Source organism: Phyllobates terribilis, unplaced genomic scaffold (genome assembly GCF_046119375.1).
Source record: "Phyllobates terribilis strain yellow unplaced genomic scaffold, ASM4611937v1 Scaffold_11__3_contigs__length_659146591, whole genome shotgun sequence".
In the NCBI taxonomy this organism is placed as follows: Eukaryota; Metazoa; Chordata; class Amphibia; order Anura; family Dendrobatidae; genus Phyllobates; species Phyllobates terribilis.
In genome coordinates, this window is record NW_027362771.1 from 395,183,897 (window position 1) to 395,209,892 (window position 25,996).

Here is a 25,996-nt window from a genome sequence, read left to right on the forward strand (position 1 = left end):
GAGGATTTGGGATTGATAGCTAAGCTGCCAGCCAAATGATCAGCCGAAACATTGTTCGACTGACAGCTAGCTATTCTGTATGTCTACCAGAGCGAGCTCTCCACTCTGGTTCTTCAGTGGGGTTTTGAGTAGGTGGTCCCCCTCTTTAATTCCAATATTCCCTATACAAACACGTATTCTTATGTTAAATCAATAGTTAAGATACCGGGAGAAGAATATGTATGCTCTGTGAAGCCTGTGAGACATTGGGTTTATATGGTAGCTCCATAGCTGAGACCATATAATGAGTCCAGATACAATTCACATTTTTGACACAAAAAGAAAAACCCAATTTAGGTGCTGAAGTTGGATAGACAAGATAGACAGACAGACTAGATAGATTTTCTTGTATTTTAGTATATAGGTTATGGTGGTTTCTAGTCTTATTATTCTTTTTATATTGCACTGAACATGGTTCATCAGCCTGTTTTATTGATCTGGTATCTACTTTCAAGTACATTTATGATTTTCTGTCTATTTTTTTCTTATATAGGATGGAAAAGTGATTGTGTGGGACGCTTTTACTACAAATAAGGTTTGTCACATCTGCACAACTTGTATGTATGAATGACCCTGTATAAAACAGATTTACTCATTAAGTTATAAGTGGAGGCAATAATACATTAGATAACATGTCTTCTTGTCATTATGCATAAAGAGCATGTGTAACAAAGTGTCACATCAGTTCCTAAGAAGAATCACAATAGTACATTGCCAATTTCCAAGTTCAGAAAAAATAATGGCCAAGCGATGAAATATCAAATGAACCTTTACATACCTGTTGTAGTACAGTCACTCCACTTCTTCCTACAGGTCTTTGTTTACTTGGCTGCAGGGATGTCATCTTAACACACATGACCCCTGCAGTCAATCATTGGCTTCTTTGGCCACACTGATAAGATCAGTGATTGGCTGCAGCAGTCTAATGTAGCAATGTGACTTAATTGTTGCAGCTAAATAAGTAAATAGTCAAGCAGGGACTGCTGTGATAGAGCAATGGAGAACTGAACAGATAAGTAAAGGTTCACTTAAACCCCTTAGAAGGAACATAGTTCACAAAGGGTTGTTCCAGGCCAGCATGTAGCTCTTTCAAAGACAAGTTCAACACTACCTTTACATGGCCAGTCCGTTCCCCCATTACTGTGAAATCAGTAGTGCTAGAATGTGCATCGCATAACAATAAAGGCTAAGAATGATATAGCATGAAAATGTGATTTTCTTTTTCCCCTTGTATGATATTTATTTTATTACACAAAATATACTTTCTATGATTAGAATTTGTATGCATTTCAATTCCTCCTGTCTTCTAGGAGCATGCAGTCACCATGCCGTGCACCTGGGTGATGGCCTGTGCATATGCTCCCTCTGGTTGTGCCATTGCTTGTGGGTACGTTTTGAACATATAGTGTTGCAGAATTTTTTTTCATATTTAGTATACATGAAAATAAAATTACATACATAACATTAGCATGTACAATCCAAATTCCAAAAATGTTGGGACGCTGTGTAAAATGTCAAGACAGCAGGAATGATTTGGAAATCTCTTCTAGCCATGTTTTATTCACAATGGAACATAGAGCGCATATCAGAAGGTGAAAGATAAATATGTTTCATTTCATTTAAAAAAAAATTAACTCAATTAGAAATTAATTGCAGCAACACATCTCAAAAAAGTTGGGACCTGGCCATGTCTACCATTGTGTAGCATCTCCTTCCGTCTGTAATCATTTGGGAAGTAAGGAGACCAATTGCTGGGGTTTTAGAAAGGAATTTTGTTCAGTTCTTGACTGATGTAGGATACTTGCTGCTCAACAGTCCTGGATCTTTGCTAAAATTTTTGTTTCATAATGCGCCCAATGTTTTCTATTGGTGGAAGGTCTGGACTGCAGGCGGCAGGTTCATCACTTGAACTCTTCTTCTGGGAAGCCATGCTGTTGTGATGGATGCAGTACGTGGTTTAGCATTGTTTTGGTGAGATATACTAGGCCATCCCTGATATAGATGTTGTCTGAATAGGGGCATGTGTTCTATAACTTCTATATAATTCTCAGTATTGACTTTCTAGCTGTGTAATCTGCCCATCCCATAGGCACTAATGCAATCCCATGCCATCAGAGATGCAGCTGTTGAACTGTGCGCTGATAACAAGCTGGATGGTCCCTCTCCTCTTGAGTCTCCAGGACAGAGCATCCACGATTTTCAAAAAGAATTTCAAATATTGATTCCTCTGACCACAGAACAGTTTTCCATTTTGTCTTAGTCTATTATAAATGAGCTTTGGCCCAGAGAAAAAGGCAGCATTTCTGGATTGTGCTGATAAATGGCTTCTTCTTTGCTGCATAAAGCTTTAAAGGGGTATTCCCTTCTCCAAGATCCTATCCCAATATGTAGGAGGTGTAATAATCATAATATTGGCAAATACCTTCAACTAGAAATGTAGTATAGTTTTTCTGATTCGCTATGTCTCTTTCCTCATGTGCAAGGCATTGCAGGACCTTAGGTATCCATGGTTACGACCACTAGCAACAAGCTAACTAACTGTCACTATATCAGTGGTCGTAACCATGGATTCCTAAGGTCCTGCAATGCCTGCACATGAGGAAAGAGACATAGGGAATCAGAAACACTATACTACATTTCTAATTGGAGGTATTTGCCAATATTATTATTATCAGACCTACTACATATTGGGATAGGATCTTGGAGATTGGAATACCCCTTTAACTTGTATATGTGGATTGCACAGCAAACTGTGTTCACAGACAATGATTTCTGGAAGTATTCCTGAGTAGTGACAAGCGAGCGTGCTCTTTTAACCTTTTAAACGAGCACAATTGCGTACTTGCCGAGTAGTTTCGGCGTGCTCGGCATTTCAGTAACAGCCGCCGCGGCTGCATGTGTCACATCTGTTAGACAGCTGTGACACATGAAGGGATAGCCTGTCAAACAGGCTATTCCTGAGCTCATGCAGTGATTTGTACAACTAAATCATGCCTGTTTTTATTGTAGTGCTGCCTGAGGGCCAGAAGGTCATGAGCATTAAATATTGACTGTCAGCCTTGTCCCTTGGGCACATGGAGTTCTCCAGAATCTCTGAATCTTTTGATGACATTATGTACTGTAAATCGTGGGATATTCAGAGTTTTGCAAATTTATGTTCAGGATCATTTTTGTTAAATTGCTTCACAATTAGTGAACCTCTGACCATCTTTGCTTCTCAGAGACTCTGCCTCTCTAACATGCTTTTTTTTATATTCAGCCAACAATTTCTAAGTTATTTCTTTTTTTTAAACACAAATATCTAACTTTAAACTTCTGATAAGTGTTCTATGTACTGGAGGACACAGGCCGAAAAGGGACCATGTGCAAGAACATTATATGAGCCCTTTACAGTCAAATAGGTCATCATAATGCAAAATTTCACCTGCTTTGGAGGTGGGAAAGGGCCCCCTTTATCTCTTGGGTACCTGTGCAGCTTCACAGGTTGCACCAATGATATGTCCGCCCCTGGTTCTATGTTTTCTTGTGAATGAAATATGGCTATAAGAGATTTCCAAGTGATTGCTTTCTTGTTTCCATTACATTTTACACAACGTCACAACTTTTTTGGAATTAAAGTTATAGACGATTGTTGTACAAAGGTTACAGTGCAGTATATTTTAGACATTTTCTGAAGTTTTTATTTTTTGAGATTTATTGTAGCCTTCTTCAAATTGTCATAACCGAGTCCACTGCACCTGCATCATGTAACCATGTAATTCAAGCTGGGCATCAATATAAAATAGCCGTCTGCTGAACTTATGAATTAGTCAGTATGTTCTATTAAAAACAAAGTGACAGTTTTACCATTAGTTTCCTAGAAGATTTTATGGCATCAATATAGCCGCACTTCTTATTGTCATTTTTAGAGTAAATGGCTGTTGTAACTAAATAGAAGAAAAAGAATATCTAAGTAATAAAAACAAAATAATAACATATTCTTTTAATCCTTAATAGTATAGGTAATTTTTTTTGTTTACCAGGCTACAATGATGACATTCACATTTCAATTTGTAAAAGCTGCAGCCAATCGCTGACTGTAGTGAGATCACCTCTGCTTCCAGTGACTGGCTGCAGTGGTCACACGTCACGTTCTCAGGTTACAACTTGTTATTTTAGACTACTTTACTTTAAAAAAAAAATATATATATATATATATATATATATATATATATATATATATATATATATATATATATATATATGTATTTTACAACCAATTTAAAGAGGTGCTCCAGGAATAGAAAAAATAAATTCAGGGGTCTACAACTTTAAATAAAACAGATCAGCCACTCATACCTATTTGTCATCCCATTGATTGAAAACACAAGACTCTAATTTCACGTTCTAATGATGTGCAAATCCTAAAGGTTCACATAGTTTTGCTACTCAGAGATGTGATTTTGGATATTTTTTTCTCATTTAAAAAATAACAAACTCTAATATTTTTTACTTATTTTGTATAATTTGGTTCTCTTTATTTTAGGACTTGTGTGAAAATCTGATGCAGTTTTAAGTCAAATTTATTTAGAAATAGGAAAAATTCTGAAGGGTTCACAAGCTTTCAAGCACCACTGTAACTAAAGGAAATATAATTGTAAATAAATATCTAAATATCTGTATAGGAAATTTTTCAGCAGATTTTTACCACCTAACCTGAGAGCAGCAGAATATAGGCACAAAGACCCTAATTCCAGGGATGTGTCACTTACTTGTCTACTTGCTGCCAGGTAGTCCAACCACGTCCCCACCACTGATTGGCATCTTTCTGCCTATGCAGAGTATACACAGACAGCTGTCAAACAGTGGAGTGGGCAGGGTTATAGAGGTCCCAGCATTCAAAGAATGGATAGTTCTTCAGTAGATAAAACTGATTTTTCCAAAACTGCGGCAAGCAGCCCAGTAAGTGATACACCATTGGAATCAGGATCTCTGCCCCTATATCATGCTGCTCTCAGATGAGGTAGCAAAAGTGTGGTGACAGGTTCCCTTTGATTAGCAAATCACACTAATTTTGTCTAGGGAGGTTATCACTATAGAATTAAAATGGTCACTGCCTTGTTACACTGACAGAAACCTGTCCTAGAAAGTTTGGACAGATGCTTGTGAGTATGTGCAGTAGGAAGCTCTGCTGCAGTGACTTGGAAATAACCTATACATACTGTCATTCATACAGACAGGGTAGGCAGCAATATGGGCTGCCTCTTCTTACTTTGGAACCTCTGGCATCTATGGTATTAGATTAGAAAGACAGGGTGGACAGCAATGTGAGCAGTCTCTTCTCACTCCTGGTAGCTCTAGTATTAGATCTGAAAGACAGGGTGGACAGCAGTGGTATCTTTAATATTAGATCAGAAAGACAGGTTGGACAGCAGTGTGAGCAGCCTCTTCTTACCTCCGCACTCCTGGTATCTCCAGTATTAGGTCAGATAGACAGGGTGGACAACAGTGTGAGCAGCCTCTTCTTACCTCCGCACTCCTGGTATCTCCAGTATTAGGTCAGATAGACAGGCTGGACAGCAGTATGAGCAGCCTCTTCTTACCTCAGCACTCCTGGTATCTCCAATATTAGATCAGATAGAAAGGGTAGACAGCAGTTTGAGCAGTCTTTTCCTACCTCATGACTCCTGGTATCTCCAATATTAGTTCAGATAGAAAGGGTGAAAAGCAGTGGTATCTTTAATATTAGATCAGAAAGACATGGCCGATAGCAGTGTGAGCAGTCTCTTCTTACCTCAGGACTCCTGGTAGCTCCGGTATTAGATCAGAATATCCACTGGGATCACACCTTCCTACACGTGAAGGGCGGATGTGGATTCTCCTACTACACCTGCTCACTGGCACTTGTCCTATTAACATTCTAATGTGTCTGTGAGTGTAACAAGAAAACATTTAACTCTATAGTGATTACCTCCCTATACAAAACCATTGTCATTTGCTAATTATAGATAGTTAGGAATTTATTTATGACATATCCTTTAGTTAGTTTTTCTGTTTCATGAGGACCCATTTAAGTTTTATTTAATTTGTTTATTAACATCTGTATTTTGATGATTGCAGTGGTTTGGATAATAAGTGCTCTGTGTACCCACTGACATTTGATAAAAATGAAAACATGGCAGCTAAGAAGAAGTCAGTGGCGATGCACACCAACTACTTGTCTGCCTGCAGCTTCACTAACTCCGACATGCAGGTAAATGATGCTGTACAGAGGCCTTTGTGGCTCCAAAATAGTCTCTCATTCCATTATTTCAAACCCCTTACTCTGTTTAGGTGAATAATAAAATGACAAGGTAAATTATAGAATTTTATCTTCCTAGGAACACTAGCCAGGGATGCTTACTATGTATAACGTCATACAGCTCTCATTGAGGTTCTGGAGACAGATATAAGTAACCAGAATTGTATCATTTAAAGGGTTTCTTCACTAGTTTTACATTGATGACTTATCACCAGGATAAGTCATCAATATCAGATCAGTGGGGGTCTGGTAATCCGGCACCCCCACCGATCAGCTGTTCTTGATGCTGAATGGACGTCAGCAGTGGCAAACAACTAATCAATGGGTGGCACAAGCTGTTGAACCCCCACTGATCTAATATTGATGACCTACTCTTCGGATAGGTCGATGATATATAAGTAGTAGAACAACCCTTCAATTTGTTAGCCTTCAGGTCAGTGCTTGGTCCCTTGCCACCACTGACTCTATAGCAGTGGCATGGTCTGTCTCTATACTGATGCTGTGTACTTGATTTTGCATGTCATTATTATTATCGATTGCCCGGGCTAGTACCTCCACTCAGTAATGTGTTGTAACCGTTTGCCGCCTATCTCTTATGTACTTAGCTGTTTGTGCTCCAAACCCTCCAAAGTTCAAAGTAGATCTGCCAGCGGATTGTACAATACAAACTGCATACATTATAAAATAGTTCTCTTAGACCTGAGGAGGCTGGTGTACTTAGTTTGGAAATCCATGTCACTATGGCTGTATAACCCTGTATGAATGTTTTCACATATAATATTAAAATCAGCATTTTATAAGTCCAGTGCCTCCAGCAAAGATTTGATCATAGCCCTAAATGTTAATGCGAATGTGAAAATATGACAACGATGTAAAGGTTTGGAACAAAGAACACAAATATGTATTGTTAATAAACAGCTGGACTCGACCTGGCAGTTACTAAAGATATTTTGGAGCTTGAAATGTTTTCTTCTTGTTGCTACTGTATCCAAGCAATTTGTAGGACTGGTGTTTTCAAGTCTCTAAATCTTCATAGGAAAATATGAAACTTCTCTTTTAGTAAAACCCAGCCGACTTCACCACTTACATGTCACATACTTATGAGTCACAGAAACAAGTTCAGTCTTGTCACTGTGAACTTTTTAGCAGGCTGCCTGATTACGTAAATCCAAACCCTTTGTGATCAGGTACGGTATGTAAGGCATGTAATAATATTACAATAATACATAGAATTAGTTTATAATACAAAGTCAGGGGACAAATAATATTAGCAGCTAGCTCACTAGTAAAAGACCTGGATTAATAGACAAGATGAAAATTGCTTTAAGTTAACATCCAAAAACAGCAGCCATTTAATAAAGTTACAAAACAAAATACTGCAACAATAATATATTACTATAAAAAATCCAAATAAAAGTCCTTGACTGTAGCCTGAAAACTTTAAATGAAAAAGAAAAATGTATTAGGGCAAATTTATCAATGCAATTACATTAGTTTTCCTTTGTACTTTTCATTGAAAAGTATTATGGTCAGGCCTAGTAATGTATATATAAAGCCTCCTGTCACTTTTTCAGATACATATAAAATTATTTTATGTATTGGAAAAAAGGGGACATTGCACACATGCACATCATAGCTCATTTATAGAAATTTTCAGACGCTTCTTCAGAAATAGTTACAACAGAGTATACAATTAAATGATGAAGACTGTGCTCACAATACGAAAATTACGCGCTAGGATGATTGACTAAAAATTGCACAAAATCTCCATTGTGTAAAAAGGCCTTAAAAACCCAAGATGAGCTCAGCAGGGTGTGACTACTTCTTTACTTAATCTCGGTCCCGAATCATTTGAGATGGTCTAAGAACAATACATGCACCCCCGAAAGTCTTATACACATGGTTGTATCACAATTCCATACAATCTGTACATTGTACAGAGTTGTAATAGGGCTGCCCAAGACTTCACAAAATCTGCAAGAAATTGTGCCTCTTTATTGCGGAGATATTAGCTATCAAAGTATTTGGCACCTAATGAATTAACTTTTGTTAAGTACAAACAGATGTTATCATATTTTTCACCGGTGACGTGTACTTCTCCCTGTATGAGCTGCCCAATCATAAGAAGGCAACAACAGAGTAAAAAATAACACGCCCCACCATAGCTTAAGTTTCTCAGTTTGTGAGATGGAGTGATGCAACTCTGGCCTCCTGGCCTAACCTCCTGAATGCTTGCAAAATTGCTGGGAGATTAGAGCACATATGAGATCAGATAAGCTCCCTGTGGAGGAAGGGGCACCACAGATGAGTTTAACTGTGTCACATTACAAACCTTTCTATCAGCTCTCCTCCTCTCATAACACTGTCACCTCTGCTGTAATGCCCCGCTTGACACACACACTGCCTGTCCAGAGCTTTGAGCACAACAGAGATAAGTGTGACTCATCTATGGGCGGGAATTGTGAGGAAACAGCTGCACTGCAGATCTGACAGTGCTATAAGAGGAGAAATACTGATAGAATGTTTTATAATGTGAAACAGCTAAACTCAGCTGTGCTGCCCCTTTCCCCCACAGGGACCTTATCTGAAAGATGTCACATCTGTGCTCTAATCTCCCAGCACTTTCTAATTATGCAGGAGGTTAGACCAGGAGACGAGAGTTATATCATTGCATCCCATACACTGAGAAACCTAAGCTATTGTGGGGGCTTGCTCTTTTTCAGTTGTTGCTGCCTGCTTATGATTGGGCAACTCATACAGTGGAAAGAAGTACACAGCACAGAAGTGTTGAGCACTGTGCAGTGCAATATATCTTCAGTGCTTGTTTAGGTTGCACACTCTGGCTGGCACTTGCTTACTGCTAATGATTGGTCAGTGTCATACAGGAGGCAGAAGAACACCCCCCCCCCCAGTGAAAATGTTCTGATAACACCAACTTAGACTTAACAAAAGATAACTCATTAGGTGCCAAATACTTTGATTGCTCATATTTCTGCAAGGCTAAATGTAAAAAAACATTTTATTTAAAAACTGCTATTACATTGTGTATCCAGTTATACGTGAAACATTTGGTGAAAAACACTCTGTAAATAAGAATTTCAAACCACGACCTTATTTGAGTATTGATGACAGTTCGTCTAATGATCCAGTTTTTCTTCTATTGCATAGTTTATGTTAGGAATTGTAGACAAATTTAGACCCTGATTCATCATTGTGTTAAGACAGAATTCTGACGTAAAATATGTTCATATGTCAAAGTATTTTAGTGCAACACAAAGCTGCTAAAAAATGTTGCAACTTTTAGTATTTTCACGTCAGTTTCGGGAATCTCCACCAATACGGAGCTGGGGTGGGACATGGTGTGACAAGGTCCGCCCGACAAATTTGTTAAAAAGATAGCAGTGTTCCTTATGGACTGAAGTAAAATTTCTGACGAGGCACCTCTAAATGAATAGGGTGCATCTTCTTCCTGCGTATTCTTCATTAAGACTGGTGTACAAATACACCAGTCTTAATGAATTGTGCCTTAGTACTGTGATATTAGCCAAATTTAAATACATCTGGAACTCCTTTAAAGTGAAGTGTGGACGATCTACAGTATGTATTGTGTAGATAATCTGTGTATCTATGTCTGATCCAGAGTATGCTTTCTTTTACACTCAGATTCTGACTGCCAGTGGAGATGGGACATGTGCCCTCTGGGACGTGGAGAGTGGTCAGCTGCTGCAGAGTTTTCATGGGCACGGTGCTGATGTTTTGTGCCTGGACCTTGCACCATCTGAAACTGGAAATACCTTTGTATCTGGAGTAAGTGATGGAATATTGGAAACAATATGGGACCAAAAATGTTATCAGGATAAGAATATACTCTGATCCTCCTGGTAGAGAGGCTTAGAAACTTTTTTTTCTTATAAGGAACCAAAATCATCAGACAAATTGAGAAGTGATAAATGGTGGTCAGCGACGGAAGATTGTGGATATTTTGTTAGTTGAGGAGTGTTGTGGCCAAGTAGGAATCTGTCCAATTATGTCAAAATGCTCTATGCACGCACCGGAACAGAGATCTTCCGCTGTCTGGTATAGAATCCTGTGTATTACAACATGTACAGTCATTAACTTGTCAGCTGTTACAAATACATAATTAGAGTTGTATAAGGCTATGCGCGTTCAGGATTTGAAGCAGAAATTTCTGCAGCTTTTGGCAGGAAAAACGCTGCGGAAAAAAATGTGCGGTTTTGCTGCGTTTTTTACACTTTTTTTATGCGTTTTTTGAAGCATTTTTGTAAATCAATGAATGCTTTTTGGAGCTAAATAAAATTATTTTGGTGGGACATTGCTTTAACCGTTGGATTACGGTCAGAACTGGGGTGAGTATATTGGTTAATTTAAATGATTAAAGAATGTGTCTGTTGTATTTCAAATAAAGTGTTTACTCTGTGTCTGTGTGTTTATTTAACTCTTTACTTTAGGTTTGGTGATGAAAGAGTCTGATTGACACCTTGTCATCACCAAACAAAAGAACTAGGTGTCAGCTAATCCCATTCACCCAATCATCATTAGCATTTCCATTCATGTAATTTCTGGGGCTGCTGTGAGCTGCTATTTTTAGCCTGGGAAGGTGCCATTAGGCAAACATGGTCCCTAGCTATTATTAACAGCTCACAGCTGTTTCATTAGACGCTACGTCCCCACGAACAGCAACAATCAGTGCTTCGGACGCAGCATATTTTCGCTGCATCCAAAACGCTGTGTTCTAATGCCACACTTTTGCTGTTGGTACATGTAAATCCACCACATATAATGACACGTCAATCGGTGAAAATCTGCAGCGGAGACTGGCGTGTCCGCCACAGAAATTGACATGCTGCGGGTGAGTTTAGGTACGTGGCCACGATCAGGAGCTGCTGCAGGTTTGACGCTGCGTGTTTATACAATGTCAAACCTGCAGCGTCCAGATGTTACAGCGTAGTGGATGGGATCTCTAGAAATCCCATGTCCACTATGCATGCATCTGAGGCTGCGGATCACCCGTGGACACTGACATGCGGCGTGCCTTTCAGGACCGCAGCATGTCAAATTCTCTTGCGGAGTCGCTACTCTCCGCAATAGAAATTTGACCACTAGAAAGTACTGAATGCGATAAATCTGTATGGTTCAGTGAACACATGTGGATTTACCTGCGTTCAATAGAATGTTTTGGACGCAGCAAAAATATGTGTCCAAAGCACTGCTACATTCTGATCGTGGGCACAGAGCCTAAATTTTTTTTAAAAAATGGCGTGGGCTCCCGCGTCATTTTTATAACAGCAGAGGGAAAGCCGACCGCTGGGGGCTGATATTAGTAGCCGGGGAAGGGGCCATTAGCCAACAATGCTCCCTGGCTATTAATATCAGCCCACAGCTGTTTGTTTTAGCCTTTACTGGCTAGATTACAGGGGGACCCCACAAAAAAATTGACATAGGGTCCCCCCTATAAAATCTAACCAGAAAAGGCTAAACAGACAGCTGCGGGCTGATATTAATAGCCAGTGAAGGGGCCATGAATACTAGCCTCCTCCGCGGCAAATAATATCACCCCTGAGCAATCCCAGAAATGGTGCATCCATAAGATGTGCCAAATCTGGCGCTTGGCCTCCGCTCTTCCCACTGCCCTGTAGCGGTGGCGAGTGGGGTACTGAGCTTGGAGTTCATGTCAGCCTTGTATTGGCAGCTGACGTAAAGCCCAGGTTAGTAATGGAGGGTGTCTATAAGCCGCCTCCATTACCAACAGCGCAGTAAAGCTTTCGCTGCTTTTTCAATAAATATACGGCCAGAATAAGGGATTTTAATGAAATAAAAAACACACGGTTTTAAAAATTTTTTTATTATACGCTCAGTCCCTGAATCTCTCGATCTTCTGTAAAAAAAAAAGTAAAATAAAAAACAACCTTATCCCTCACCTGTCTGCCATCACGATTGTCAGTTCGTGATCCGGGTCACTTCTACAGCAGTCACATCATAGTTTAAAATCACTCCTATCAGTATACATGCTGCAGTAGGTCACTGGGGTTCATTAGCTGAAGATCAGCTGATCAGCCCCGGTGACCTCAGCACCGTTACTGGTGGGAACATTCAGAAGGTTCCCATGCAGCACCGATGCCATAAAGTGAGGTTACGTGATATTCAGCTGAGAGCTTACGTGACCACATGTCCTGGCAGCGCAGTACACTGCTGGGAGCGAGCACGCTGCAGCCCATTGACTTTAATTGAACTGCAGCAAATCCGCAGGTATAAGTATTACACCTGCGGATTTTCTGCGGTTCAATTAAAGTCAATGGGTGGGAAACGGGGTGGGAAACGCTGCGGGAACGCTGCATACAATGGAGATGCTGCGTTTTAAAGTGCAATGGCAATCCTGAGCGGAAATTTTCGCATCATTTGCACAGCACATCAGGATTGCCATTGCAATAGCTGGCAGACCGATAACCAAGCGTTTTTGATGTGTTTTCGCGCCGAAAAACCGCCGCGAAAACGCATAAAAAACGCTACATGTGCACTTAACCTAATTTTGTAAAATGTTCCTTATATCTACTGTTGACAACAGTGTTTAATATGAATGGACTGTGTGACTGTGTGATTTAGGGTCAGGATACACTACAGTATCTGACCAAGTGTAAAAAAGTGCTAAGCCTTTAGAATAATCTTGTAGGAGTATTACTAACATTCTTTTCTTTGTGGGATGTCATGTTAAACAAGCCACAGATTTCTGCTGTTAGATTTTGGAGGAATATGCTGACAAATGTCATATTTACGGGGTTGTAAAACCCTATGCTGTCAGGGTAAAGTTGGGACATTTTGGATTTTTACCTGTACAATCTTATTTTATAACAAATGTGACACCAGAGGCGTCTAGCAGTCTCCTTTCTCTGCTTCTATTGAAATAAGCTGTTAGTTGAATGTTTGTAATATAATGTCTATTATAAGGGTCTGACTGACAGCACGATACAACCACCGATCGATAAACTTTTACTGATCAGCGGTGGCTTAAATGCCTGTTTACACAGACAGACCAACGTAGATGATGCACACTTAGCGATCTGTAGTAGATGGCGCAGTGCACATAGGCGGCACAGTACGAGTTCTGTTCCCACAGGACAATGCACCGCTGAGAACGGGTAATCAGCAGCCTGTTTACGCAACGAGATAATTGTGACATGAGCATTTTTAACAACGCTGTTTCTCGATTATCTTGCAGCGTAAATGCAGCTGAAGCCTCATACAGAATGTTTAGTGATGTATATATTCCTAAACCTTAAAATATATAATGTATTCAGTACTGGCTGAATTTTTCTGATTTTTCTCCCTGTTTAGGGCTGTGACAAGAAAGCCATGGTATGGGACATGCGAACCGGCCAGTGCATTCAGTCATTTGAAACTCATGAATCTGATATCAATAGTGTCCGGTCAGTACGACATGCTTCTGTAATGTGCACAACCTGCCTCTCAGATCTGAACAAGGCGGTATATAAGTCATAAAATACATTCACCGGTTTTCAAACCAGTTTATTCTGGGATACGTTTCTCGTCAATTTGGTCATTTTTTTGCAAAGTGGAAGGAATGCAATAGTCTTTTATTGTGAATGACCCATTTCCATGCAAGAAATGCATTTTTTGGTGAAATGTGCAACAGAATTTAAAGTAGTTTATATTGTAACTGCAGCTGGGATGAAAACAGATTTTGTATGTTCTTTCAATGTTTTTTTTGTGTGTTTTTATGACTCCTATTTGTAGTAACTATTGTAAATGTCTTGTTTTTGTGCAAATGTGATACAAAGCTTTGATAGGTAACGTGTGAGAAATGGACAGTTTTTTTTAGCTTGACAGTAAGTGTACAGCAGATATGTACTGTACCCATAGGGGTAAAGAGGTAGCAAGCACCCCTGAGTCCTGGTGCCTAAGGGGCCAGTAAAGGAAGTCAGTATGGTAAATGGCATATGCTAGGGGGGAGGCAGTTACAGATTTTGCAGTGGGGCCAAGTGACTTCGAATTACACCTCTGGTATACAAAACTGCAGAGTATGACAGTGCTACATGCCGTAAATATATGGGCAAATGATATGTAATATTACAGTGAAGATATTTCTGTAAACGGTAATCCAGTATAATTGTGCCTTCTCCTCCTAGAAGATAATCAGATCACATATAGTGTTTTGGTAGCCATAATATTATGACACCCTCAGGAAATCTAATCACAGTTCTTTGGTCTCTTAAAGGGAAACTGACACCAAGATTTTGCTACCCCATCTGAAAGCGGTATAATGTTAGGGGCAGAGACCCTGATTCCAGTGATGTTTCACTTACTTGACTGGGTGCTGCAGTTTTGATTAAAAACTGTTATATCTGCTGCAATTCTACTAGTTCTGTGATTGCTGAGTCTAGTATGACCCCACCCACACCACTGATTGGCATCTTTCTGTGTACACTATGCATAGGCAAAAAGCTGCCAATCAGTGGTGGTGTGGTTGGATTACTTGGCAGCAGGTTTACTGGTTCTTTTGTAATAATATATTACTGAACAAAATTATTTTATAAAAACGACACACAGCATCCCAGTAAGTGACACACTGCTGGAATCAGGGTCTCTGCCTCTATATTATGCTGCTCTCAGATTAGGTAGCAAACTCTGCTGACAGGTTCCTTTTAATGGTCATCCTTGTTGCTGCTGATGTGTTGTGTGACTTTCAGATTTCCATGGATGTTCCATTCATTTTCTCAGTGAAACAGCCCCATTAATGGAAGTGATTCTTCTGTCGGAGATATTTCTACAATAGATTTGTCATTTTGGACTATAACCTTATGTTCCTGTATTTAGTCTGCCCCTCTACCATTAGTGCCAGCTGTTTTGCATGCATATTATTTGGTTATTCAGTGCCTTCATGCAGTGTGAATAATGATCCATTCCCAGTGCTAGTATCAGTGTTATATTTATGCTGTGTACTAATATATTACCTTTACTTTTACAGTCGCTGATTGGCACTTTTCTTTTCTCTAGGTATTACCCCAGTGGGGATGCGTTTGCCTCTGGCTCAGATGATGCTACGGTAATTGTGATGACAGTGTAGGATGTTGTAGTAGCTCTATGCCACGTGCGGCGGCTACTTGTGCTTATTCTCTCATTACTCATGTATTCACTAATTTTATTGGCAACCTCAGCAAGTGTTCAAGCTCAGACAAATATTTATGCAAGTTTATGTGTACAGTGCATTTCTTCAGGCCTTCTAGGTCTTTATATAGTTCTGCACAGCAGGTACTCCTGTCTGACACAGGCCTGCAGCTCCCAAGTCTGTCCACAATGTGTTCTGGACACATCCAAAGCAGAACATGAAATTATTCCTAATTTGATAAATGCTCTGAAATAAACTCTCTAATGTCTGATTTATAATATATATATATTACATGCAGCTTTACAAGGGCCTGAAAATTAAGTGGAAATGATTAATATGCTGGCAGAAGTTGCCACCATGGAGACTGCCCAACATATTTTATTGTCCATATCTTAAGTCTTTGGTAAAGACATACAAAGAAGTCGCCAGCCTCCTCAAATCAGAGGATTGTAACGCAACTTTGTACTATAAAAAAATTAAAATAAATCTATAGGCAGAATAAATATTTTTTGGATCCTTCTACTCAAATAAATCATATGAACAAACTAAATATTTGGGGAGCAACTTTATAATTAAGTTCTAGTACTGAATGGTGCATGTGACTTCTCCTGCCTCATGTATTGGCTCCAAATAAGAAACTGAGTTTTTTGGCTGTCATGTAATTTTATTAAACGCTATATGGAACATTGTTTTTTTATTTCATATTGTAGCCAAATGTATCCCTTTATATAGTAGAGAGGAAGGTAGGGATTATACTGTTATAAAAAGGTGTTGTGGGGTGCTGTAATATAGTATATCCTCATTTCTACTGGATACATAAACTGCACTACTGAGCACCGCTTGATCACAATGTATAAATGTATATTCCTTTAAAGAGGACCTGCCATATGCAAAAAAAATTGCGCTAAATAACTTGTAAAAATCCCTGAGCTCCAACGATTCTGCTGCTTTTTTGCAAATTATGCTCCATTGCAGAGATATTGACATGTGTTGTTTTTGGAGTACAGCATGTGAAATCTCTGCTTATAATGCAACTCCGCATTTTTTCAGAGCTTTCTCTCGAGGTGTGAACTTTCACCCTTCCTAGACATTGTCAATCACAGCTTGACAGCATCTGAGACTGCTAGATCAGCTGCCAAGGTGTGATTGGCCGCGTCCGGTAGGGAAAGGTGAAAACTAAATTTTTTTTTAGCAAATCACAGGTCCTTCTGAACTTGACTAATAGAAAGATGTTAAAGGGAATGTCTTGACGAGTGATATCTTTGATTTTCCTATTGCAATTTGTGATCATTAGCCACTTCCTAACATCCACCACACATGTATGGTGCAAGTCGGGAGCGGATGTATGGAGCGGGCTCACAGGCTGAGCCTGCACCACACCCGGCAGATAATGGCTTTCACACACAGCCAGCATCTGCCTCTAACAGCGATGGGTGGAGCGGAACTGTTAGAAGCAGATGCTGCTGTCAATCTGTTACAATGACATTTATAGCACCCAGCATTGGGATGCGCCATTCCACATAGCCATCGGCACCACACGACTTAATTGTGGGGTGCCAATAGGTTGCTATTGCAGCATGGGGTCTGCTGAAACCCCAATGTCTGTCATCACAGCGCTCAGTTGAAACCCAGCCTGTGACTGGGCTGTAAAGGAGATCATGATTGTACTATATGCAGCAATACTAAAGTATTGTTGTATGTAGTATGGACTAGCAGGCAAGGTTCAAGTATTCTGAGGGACCTAACAAATACATTAAAAAGTTTAAAAAAATATTGAAAAAATAAAACCCATAAAAGTTCAAATGACAGAAACAGAAAAAAATTTGAAACGCCTAAATTCCTTTTTTTTTGTCATCGCAATGCTGCAAAAAGTTTGCAATGCAACACAAGTCTGGAGCGGGTGTAAGGAGGGGGATAACGAGGTGATCTCGACCCATACCCGACAGGTTATGGCTGTCTGTTACAGCAGGGACCTACCTCTAACAACCATGCGTGGTGCGGGGCTCCGCCCGCGATTCTTAACCTATTAAATGCCTTTGTCAGTCTCTGACAGTAGCATTTAAGACATGCTGGCATGGGTGCGAGTCATTCCATGTGCCCATGGGTGCATTTGTGATGTGATCACGGATCGCCGATGGTTTGCTATGACAGCCTTGGGTCCACTGAAGACCTCTGTGCTTATCATTACAGAGCTCCTTTGAAATCCTGCTTGTGGCTGGGCTTCAAAAGAGACAGTGATTTCTGCTATATACAGCAAGGCTGTGGTATTGCTGTATATAGCACAAGTGAACAGACAATCGCAACTTCAAATCCTCTAAGGGGAATATTAAGAACAGCAAAAAGTAAAAAAAAAAAAGTTTTAAAAAATAAAAAAAATAAAAGTTCAAAATTACCTCCTTTTCCCACATTAAACATAGAGATAATAAAAAATAAAAAAATACACATGTGGTATTGCCGCATTCAGAAAAATCTAAACATCATAAATGAAAAAAAATTCAAGAACGCCATAATTCCATTTTGTTAGTTGCTGCCACAAAAAATGCTATAACAAGAGATCAAAACCTCACATGTATCCCAAAATGGTATCAATAAAAATGTCATCTCGCCTCGCAAAAAATAAGCCATCACACAGCTCCATCGACTAAAAAATGAAAATGTCAAAGAATGTCGACAGAAACAAAATTTTTGTTTTACAAATATCCACATTTTTTTCAACACTAAAATAATTAAATAAAATGGACACGTTTCATATCACCATAATCGTACTGAGCTAGAGAATCATTTTACCACAGAATGAGTGCTGTAAACACCCCCCGCCCCCCCCCCAAAAATGGTCAAATTATAGTTTTTTTTCTATTTTCACTGCATTTGGAATTTTGTTTATTGTTTTCCAGTACATTGTGTGGTAAAATGGAAGAGGTCATTTAAGGCTGTGTGCCCACGATGCGTTTTTGAAGCGTTTCTGCAGCGGCAATTCCGCTGAAGAAACGCTTAAAAAACGCATGGTAGAAGGCCTGCCATGTTCCCCAATGATAATCCGCATGTGCTGTGCACATGCTGCGGAAATTTCCGCTGCGGATTATCATTGCGGAAAAATCCGCAGCACTACCAATTATTTTGAGGAAGCGCTGTGTTTTTGCCGCCATTGACTTGCATTGGAACGCATGGATTCCGCATCACTGGATCTGTACATGCGGATTACATGCGTTTCAATGTGCGGATGGTACCGGGTGTGGAGGAGAGGAGACTCTCCTCCGGACCCAGGTACCAAAGAAAACTGTAAAAAAAAGAATAAAATAAAAAATAAATGTTATATTTACCTTCTGACGGCCCCCGCTGCGCTCGTCCTCCCATGCCGGCAGATCACGGTGGACTGAAGGACCTGCGCTGACGTCATAGTCATGTGACGGCAGGTCCTTCAATGTACCGCGATCTGCCGGCAGCCAGGACGGAGCGAAACAAGACTGCGGGGGCCATCGGAAGGTAAGTATAGATTTATTTTTTATTTTTTACCATTCTTTACGGTGGTCACACTATATAAATCCATGCTGGCTGCATGGATTTATATAGTGTGACCAAGTTGTCAAGCACTTTCCAAGTGATGCTAAAATCGCCTGGAAAGCGCTTGTCAACCCGCATGCGGAAATGCAAGTGAAGAACGCTTCACTTCCGCATGTCCCTGGCAGGAAAACGCATGTACAATCCGCATGTACAATCCGCATGTACAATCCGCATGTACAATCCGCATGTACAATCCGCATGCGTTTTTTCTGCCAGGGAGATGCAGAAACGCTCAGGAAAAATCCGGAGCATTTCTGCATCGTGGGCACATAGCCTAATAGTACTCGTCCCGCAAAAAACAAGCCCTCATATGTTTGTGTGGATGGAAAAATAAAAAAGGTATGGCATCTGGAAGAAGAGGAAGAAAAAACAAAAATAAAATGGAGAAAATTGGCCTCAGTGGAAAGGGTTTAAATGCAATCTACTAAAAGATGTAATGTGCTATATAATCTAGAATCTGAAAATTCATATAATAACAGGGCGGTGGGTTGGCTCAATTTTAGAAATGCTGCTCTACCCTGCAGTAGAGATGAGCGGATAGATTTGTGCAGGATCGAGTTCAAGTTGAATTTCCAGAAATTCGCAGTTTCACAACAATTTGAACATTTTGAGATTCAATTTGTGGTTCACAACAAAAAGACCTCTCAGCACCATTTCCCACAGTGGTGAAGCATCATTTTGCTTTGCCTCGTGGGTCTCCCCATAATGCCCTGCAGCTGTGACATCTTACAGATTATCATACCTTGTATTTTTCATCTCCAGAGTCACTGAATAAGTCTCTCTCCTGCAGAGTGTAAGCTCTTATGGTCAGTGGGGTCCTCTCTCTCTCTGTCCTGTAGAGTGTAAGCACTTATAGTCAGCGGTGTCCTCTCTCTCTCTGTTCTGTAGAGTGTAAGCTCTTATGGTCAGCGGTGTCCTCTCTCTCTCTCTGTCCTGTAGAGTGTAAGCTCTTATAGTCAGCGGTGTCCTCTCTCTCTCTCTGTCCTGTAGAGTGTAAGCTCTTATGGTCAGTGGTGCCCTCTCTCTATCTTTCCTGTAGAGTGTAAGCTCTTATGGTCAGCGGTGTCCTCTCTCTCTCTGTCCTGTAGAGTGTAAGCTCTTATGGTCAGCGGGGTTCTCTCTCTATCTTTCCTGTAGAGTGTAAGCTCTTATGGTCAGTGGTGCCCTCTCTCTATCTTTCCTGTAGAGTGTAAGCTCTTATGGTCAGCGGAGTCCCCTCTCTCTGTCCTGTAGAATGTAAGCTCTTATGATCAGCGGGGTATTCTCTCTCTCTTCTGTAGTGTGTAAGCTCTTATGGTCAGTGGGGTCCTCTCTCTCCTATAGAGTCTAAGCTCTTATGGTCATCAGGGTCCTCTCTCTCCTGTAGAGTTTAAGCTATTATAATCAGAGTGGTCCTTTCTCTCTCTCTTCTGTCCTGTAGAGTGTAAGCTCTTATGATCAGGTCATCAGCGTTCTCTCTTTCTCTCTCTCGCCTGTAAAGTGTAAGTTCTTATGATCAGCAGGATCCTTTCTCTGTCCTATAGAGTGTAAGCTTGTATGGTCAGAAGGGGTCTTCTCTCTCTTCTGTAGCGTGTGAGCTCTTATGATCAGCAGGGTCCTCTCTTCTGTAGAATGTAAACTCTCTTGGTCTGCGGGGTCCTATCTTTCTCTCTCTCTCGCCTGTAGAGTGTAAGCTGTTATGATCAGCGAGGTCCTCTCTCCTGTAGAGTGTAAGCTCTTGTGGTCAGCGGGGTCCTATCTATCTATCTCGCCTGTATAGTGTAAGCTCTTAAGGTCAGCGGGATCTCCTCTTTCTGGCCTGTGAAGTGTAAGCTCTTATGGTCAGCGAGGTTGTCTCTCTATCCTCTCCTGCACATGTATTTTCAGAACAATTACAAGCTTTCCAGCATTGAAATTTTGAAAATGTATTTGAAAATGCGAGTCTAATTTATTGGAAAAATTAGGCGAATTCGAATTTCAGTCGATTCACTCATCTCTACCCTGGAGTCATGGTATTGGATTCCACCATGGTAGCATCTGCAATGAATCCTCATGTGTCCCACCTGCTTGGGTGTGTGTTTTTTTCCAGGGAGCATTGTCTCCTTCCATACTTCAAAAACATAATGCTAGATTAATTGGTTTCCTTTGAAAATAGTTCAAATCTATCTGGATTGCATGTGTGTATTGCTGCCATAGGATTACTAAATTGCCATATAATGGAATTATAATTTGCAGTGCTAATCTAATAAAAAGAAGCAATTCTGGGGGCTGTTGCATTTGATTTGAAAATACAGTGAGACATTAAGTTTTTCTGAGTTCAAAATGTTCTCAATGGACATGAATAACTTTAGTTCTTAAACAGTTTATTTCTGTCAAGTTGTTATAAACTCTATTTAGCTCTTTTCTGAAACCTCGATGACAACCAATGAGGCCCTCAGCATAGTTCCCACGGCATTGTGACCTCTTATATTTACTCGTACTCTTAAATACATCTGTTATTATGGAGTTTAGGAAACTTCTATGGTAATTGTAGAGAAAGCCATACTGGATGCCATCTAGTATTACTATAGGGTACATTTAAGGAGGTTAATGTAAGAGATGATTGTTATGGCGCTAATTGGTAATTGCCCATAGTCAAATCATTTTCTTTATAAGTCATTTTACTACTGCTAAAATATTGAGATGACATAGACAGTGTCCTAGTAATGTCTTCTACAATGATTCCTATGTATTTTACCGACAGTGTCGCATGTATGATCTTCGAGCGGATAGAGAAGTCGCCATCTATTCTAAAGAGAGCATCATTTTTGGAGCATCAAGTGTTGATTTCTCCCTTAGTGGTAAGTTCTCACCTACTTACATGATGTACACTATTCTTGAACATTGATATAATAATCTGTTTGCTAACTTTTTGTAAGAACTTTACTCAGGCATTTCCTATAAAGAACCTATCACTTCTGTGAAAAAAAAAAAGTGACAGAAGATGAAATTACAAGAATTTTCTCAAATTCATGGAATTAACAATTCAGATGTTTTCCCTCACTATTAAATGGACGTAGTTTTTACTTTCTCTTTACTAGACTGAGCACAGAATCTGGTGAGACTGTTCTCTGGGAAGTCAGGGGGAATTACAGAATCTGAATGGTGAATGGAGCCTTCTCAGATCTTGTCTGATTTGGACTGTTTTGCAATTTTGTTGAGTCGCTGCTATATAGAATACAATGTGAGAATCGATTCATCTATTTTTCACATATATTCACTAAATGTGAAGTACAAGTATGGTAAATTAATTCAGCAACTCACCTCAAAGTGCTGCAAATCAGCAAAGCTAAAATAAGGCAGGAAGTTTCCTCAAGTGCCGCCATGCACAATACAGAATATTGTTATATATCAGCCATTTCATAAGATGTCCCAGGGTATTATATAGCCTAGATATAGGGAAAGGATAAAGCTGCTTCAAAAGGGTTAATTTATCCTGGACATAGCTGCTTCTAAATGATTAATCTACTGTGGAGGACACAGATAATTGTAAAGGGTTAATCTGAGTCTTTCACTACATATACAGAGACATGGCAGCACACTGAGGAGCTGTCACAGGTTTTACCTTTGTAGCCATTCTTTCCACCCTCTTCCTCCCACTGCTGCTCTATAATACACAGGAACACGTCTTACACTGCCTCATACATTCTCTACATCCACTATGAATACAGAAGATCTTTCCTGTGGTTACAAGTAGTATACTCTGCACAGTGAGAACAACATGTATGTCTGGCCACCTTGTTTATGTGACGTAATAGGAAGTCAGCCTGGGTATATAAACCTGCCAGTTTACAGATTTCACTGGTGATTTTATTTGAGGGGAAATAGTCACTCGTGATTTGAATGCATCTTCTGGTAATTATCTTGAGCCCTCAGATACTGGAACATTTCCAATACGCACATAATACTGTAAAATCAAATGAAATCTATATAAAGCTTGAATGTAATGTTATTCATCCTGTGTAATGTTAGCTGGAAGGATTTCGCTGGAATGTGCACATTGGGTCATTTATTTTGCTGGAAACAGACAGTAGCAATTAAACTGCCTTTGTGACAGGAGACTGCTGTGTCGATGCTTGCTTTCAGGTATTTCACAGTAAAACTATCTTTAGTGATTGCATCCAGTCAGCACTTCTGCTTCACTCACAAAAAAAACTGCTGTCAACAGTTTTGACTGGTACTGGGTGGCAGAAAAATGCCAGCGCCATGCTTTATAGAGTGTTATTATAAGAGAAAATCTGACCACTGAGCTTCAAATAGCAGTCAGATACTGGAATAAGACTTTTTGATTAGTCCCTTCCTAGAATAATGAATCACAGCACGACAACAAATGGCTCTCAGTAGCCTTCTGGACTCGGCCAGCATGCCGGCATACTTACTCCAATATTTCTTACTCTTGTCTAAAATTAAAGATGTATGCTTAGTATTTATTTATTTTATTTGCCTTAGTTTACACCATAAACTGTTGTAAACTGATTTATATATATGGACATTAGTGTGTAGATGTAATCAAGAGTGAAAAGTACTTTTTATTTAATTACACATATTGTGAAGGAATTAGTAATTAATTAAAGAGGTTCTCCACTACTTTTACATTGATTACCTATCCTTAGGATAGGCCTTCAATATCTGGTCAGTCAGGGTCCGACACCCGGCACCCCCGCCGATCAGCTGTCATCGGTGTCAGCGGCCGGAAGTATTTAATTGAGGAGCTTGGCTGTCTACTTGTATTGGCTGCCACAGGGTACTATATATCCACCTCCTATTGATTTGAATAGGAGGGGGATGTGCAGTACTCCTCGGCAGATGCTACAAGTAGACGGCCAAGCTCCTCAAGTAAGTAATGATGTCTGCCGGCACCAATAATAGCTGATCGGTGCGGGTGCAGGGTGTCGGACCCTGACTGATCAGACATTGATGGCCTATAATAAGGATAGGTCATCAATGTAAAAGCAGTGATCATTTTATTTACATAGCGCCAACGTATTCCACAGCGCTTTATAATTAGCGTGGACATGTACAAACAATAAAGGTCTTACTGAGTAACACATCATTAAACAGTTACAGGAATAGTGAGGGTCCTGCTCACAAGCTACAATCTGTAAGGGAATGTGGGGGGTGCAATAGGTAAAAGGTGCTTGTTCTGCACAGTCCAGCCATCAATATAATAAATAGTGTTTTTTTTAAAATAAGCTGCATGGGATGGTCACCAGCCACAGTTACCCAGTGCAGTCGGGTGCATGGAGGATGTGGAGTCAGATGAATAGGAGGGACCAGATTCTGAGGAAAATTTAGAGAGAAGGAACAAGGGAAAGTTAGATTAGTGAAGTGAGGTGATTGGCCTGTCTAAAGAGATGTGTTTTTAAAGCATGCATAAAAATGTGGGAGCTTGGTATCAGTTGGATCGTCTGGGGCAGTGCATTCCAGAAAACTGGCGCAGTACGAGAGAAGTCTTGGAGACAGAGGTGCGAGGTTTGGATTATGGAGGATGTTAGAGTTAGATCAGTTGCAGAATGTAGAGCACTTGTAGGGTGATAGACAGAGATTAGGGAGGAGATATAGGTGGTCCAGAACTGTGTAGAGCTTTGTGGGTGAGAGTGATGAGTTTGTATAGTAAAGTATGTTGGTGGGAACAAACCCTAGGTCATTCTATTTTGGGTGGACAAACCAGCACTATTATGGGGGCTCATATTGATCCTGTGTATCCATTAGAAGGATCTTTGACGTGCAGTATCTGGAATACATGAAGGCTGTGATGGATGCTTATCATAGATTATAATGGTGTTAAATGGTTCTTTGTGACATATCTGTATGCTATTATAGTCTATGGGTGCAATTGGCAAGTTAGGCATCTGTCAAATGCATCCATAGGCTTTAGTAGCACCCATCATGAAAACTTACTGAAATGTCCACAATGTGTCGATTCATCAGACACCTGTGACAGATGCCAAACTGTGTCATCCATTACCCGTAGGAGTCCTGGATTGATGATCTGATATGTTATTTTATACCTTTTTTCAGTGGTATGCTTACATATATTGGATATATTGACCAAGTGGAAACTAAATAAATACTCTTTTGGCCTCTGTCTGACAATAAAACCCTATGAACACAAAAAAACACAACATCAGGTCCTCAGGAGGCCGACATAGATCTGTATACGTAGACTGCATACAGGAGGAACAAATGGCTATAGCAAAAAAATAGTGCAGAGAAGATCAATGAGATACATGGCAGACTTATTGTATGACTGTAATTAAGATCTTTCTGATTTTAAAGTTAACCCGTGAGGTACATAAAAATAACTCATTGCATTCACATAGCCATAATTATTCATATGGCAAAAGACTCTTGCACTTGTATGGAGCTACTGATATGGAGCAGTTTTCATCAGTGTTTTATGAAAACATATGTAATACATTCAGCTTGGAAATGCCATGATATGTGCCCCATTAACCGCAGTACAGAATAAACGCTTTCCCAGTTGAATGAACTGTTTTGCTTTTCTTGATGACCCATTGTTTGTTTGTCTCAGGTCGTTTGTTATTTGCTGGATACAATGACTACACAATCAATGTTTGGGATGTTCTAAAAGGAAGTCGTGTGTCCATCTTGTTTGGTCATGAGAACAGAGTCAGCACCTTGCGTGTGTCTCCAGATGGCACTGCGTTCTGCTCAGGATCATGGGATCACACTCTAAGAGTAAGCTTCTCTGCTTCTTGCCTATCCCATTATATAAAAGATATGCTAAGTTACAATATTATGTCAGAGGAAACTCTTATCCCCAAACTTTTCTCCATAAAACAGCCACACTGCCCAAAATTGGTCACAGCTATGGTGCCTCCATAAGAGACAAAGTACCGTACTCCCACAGTCACAGTCACAGCCAAACTGTCCCACATCACAGAAATGAGGAAAATGACTATAAGAGACTAATCAGCGGCAGATTGTAGGTG

The 25,996-nt window shown here is 40.0% G+C and overlaps 1 protein-coding gene across 1 annotated transcript in view; it reads left to right on the plus strand.

Annotated features, from left to right (window-relative positions):
* GNB5 (G protein subunit beta 5) overlaps window positions 1–25,996 on the plus strand; it is a 52,906-nt gene that overhangs the window by 21,319 nt on the left and 5,591 nt on the right. Inside the window, exons 3-10 of the mRNA XM_073653033.1 lie at window positions 533–574; window positions 1,350–1,426; window positions 6,139–6,271; window positions 9,983–10,126; window positions 13,670–13,761; window positions 15,350–15,398; window positions 21,745–21,841; window positions 25,576–25,742. Of these exons, the coding sequence (XP_073509134.1) occupies window positions 533–574; window positions 1,350–1,426; window positions 6,139–6,271; window positions 9,983–10,126; window positions 13,670–13,761; window positions 15,350–15,398; window positions 21,745–21,841; window positions 25,576–25,742 (801 nt within the window). The remainder of the gene's footprint in view (window positions 1–532; window positions 575–1,349; window positions 1,427–6,138; window positions 6,272–9,982; window positions 10,127–13,669; window positions 13,762–15,349; window positions 15,399–21,744; window positions 21,842–25,575; window positions 25,743–25,996) is intronic.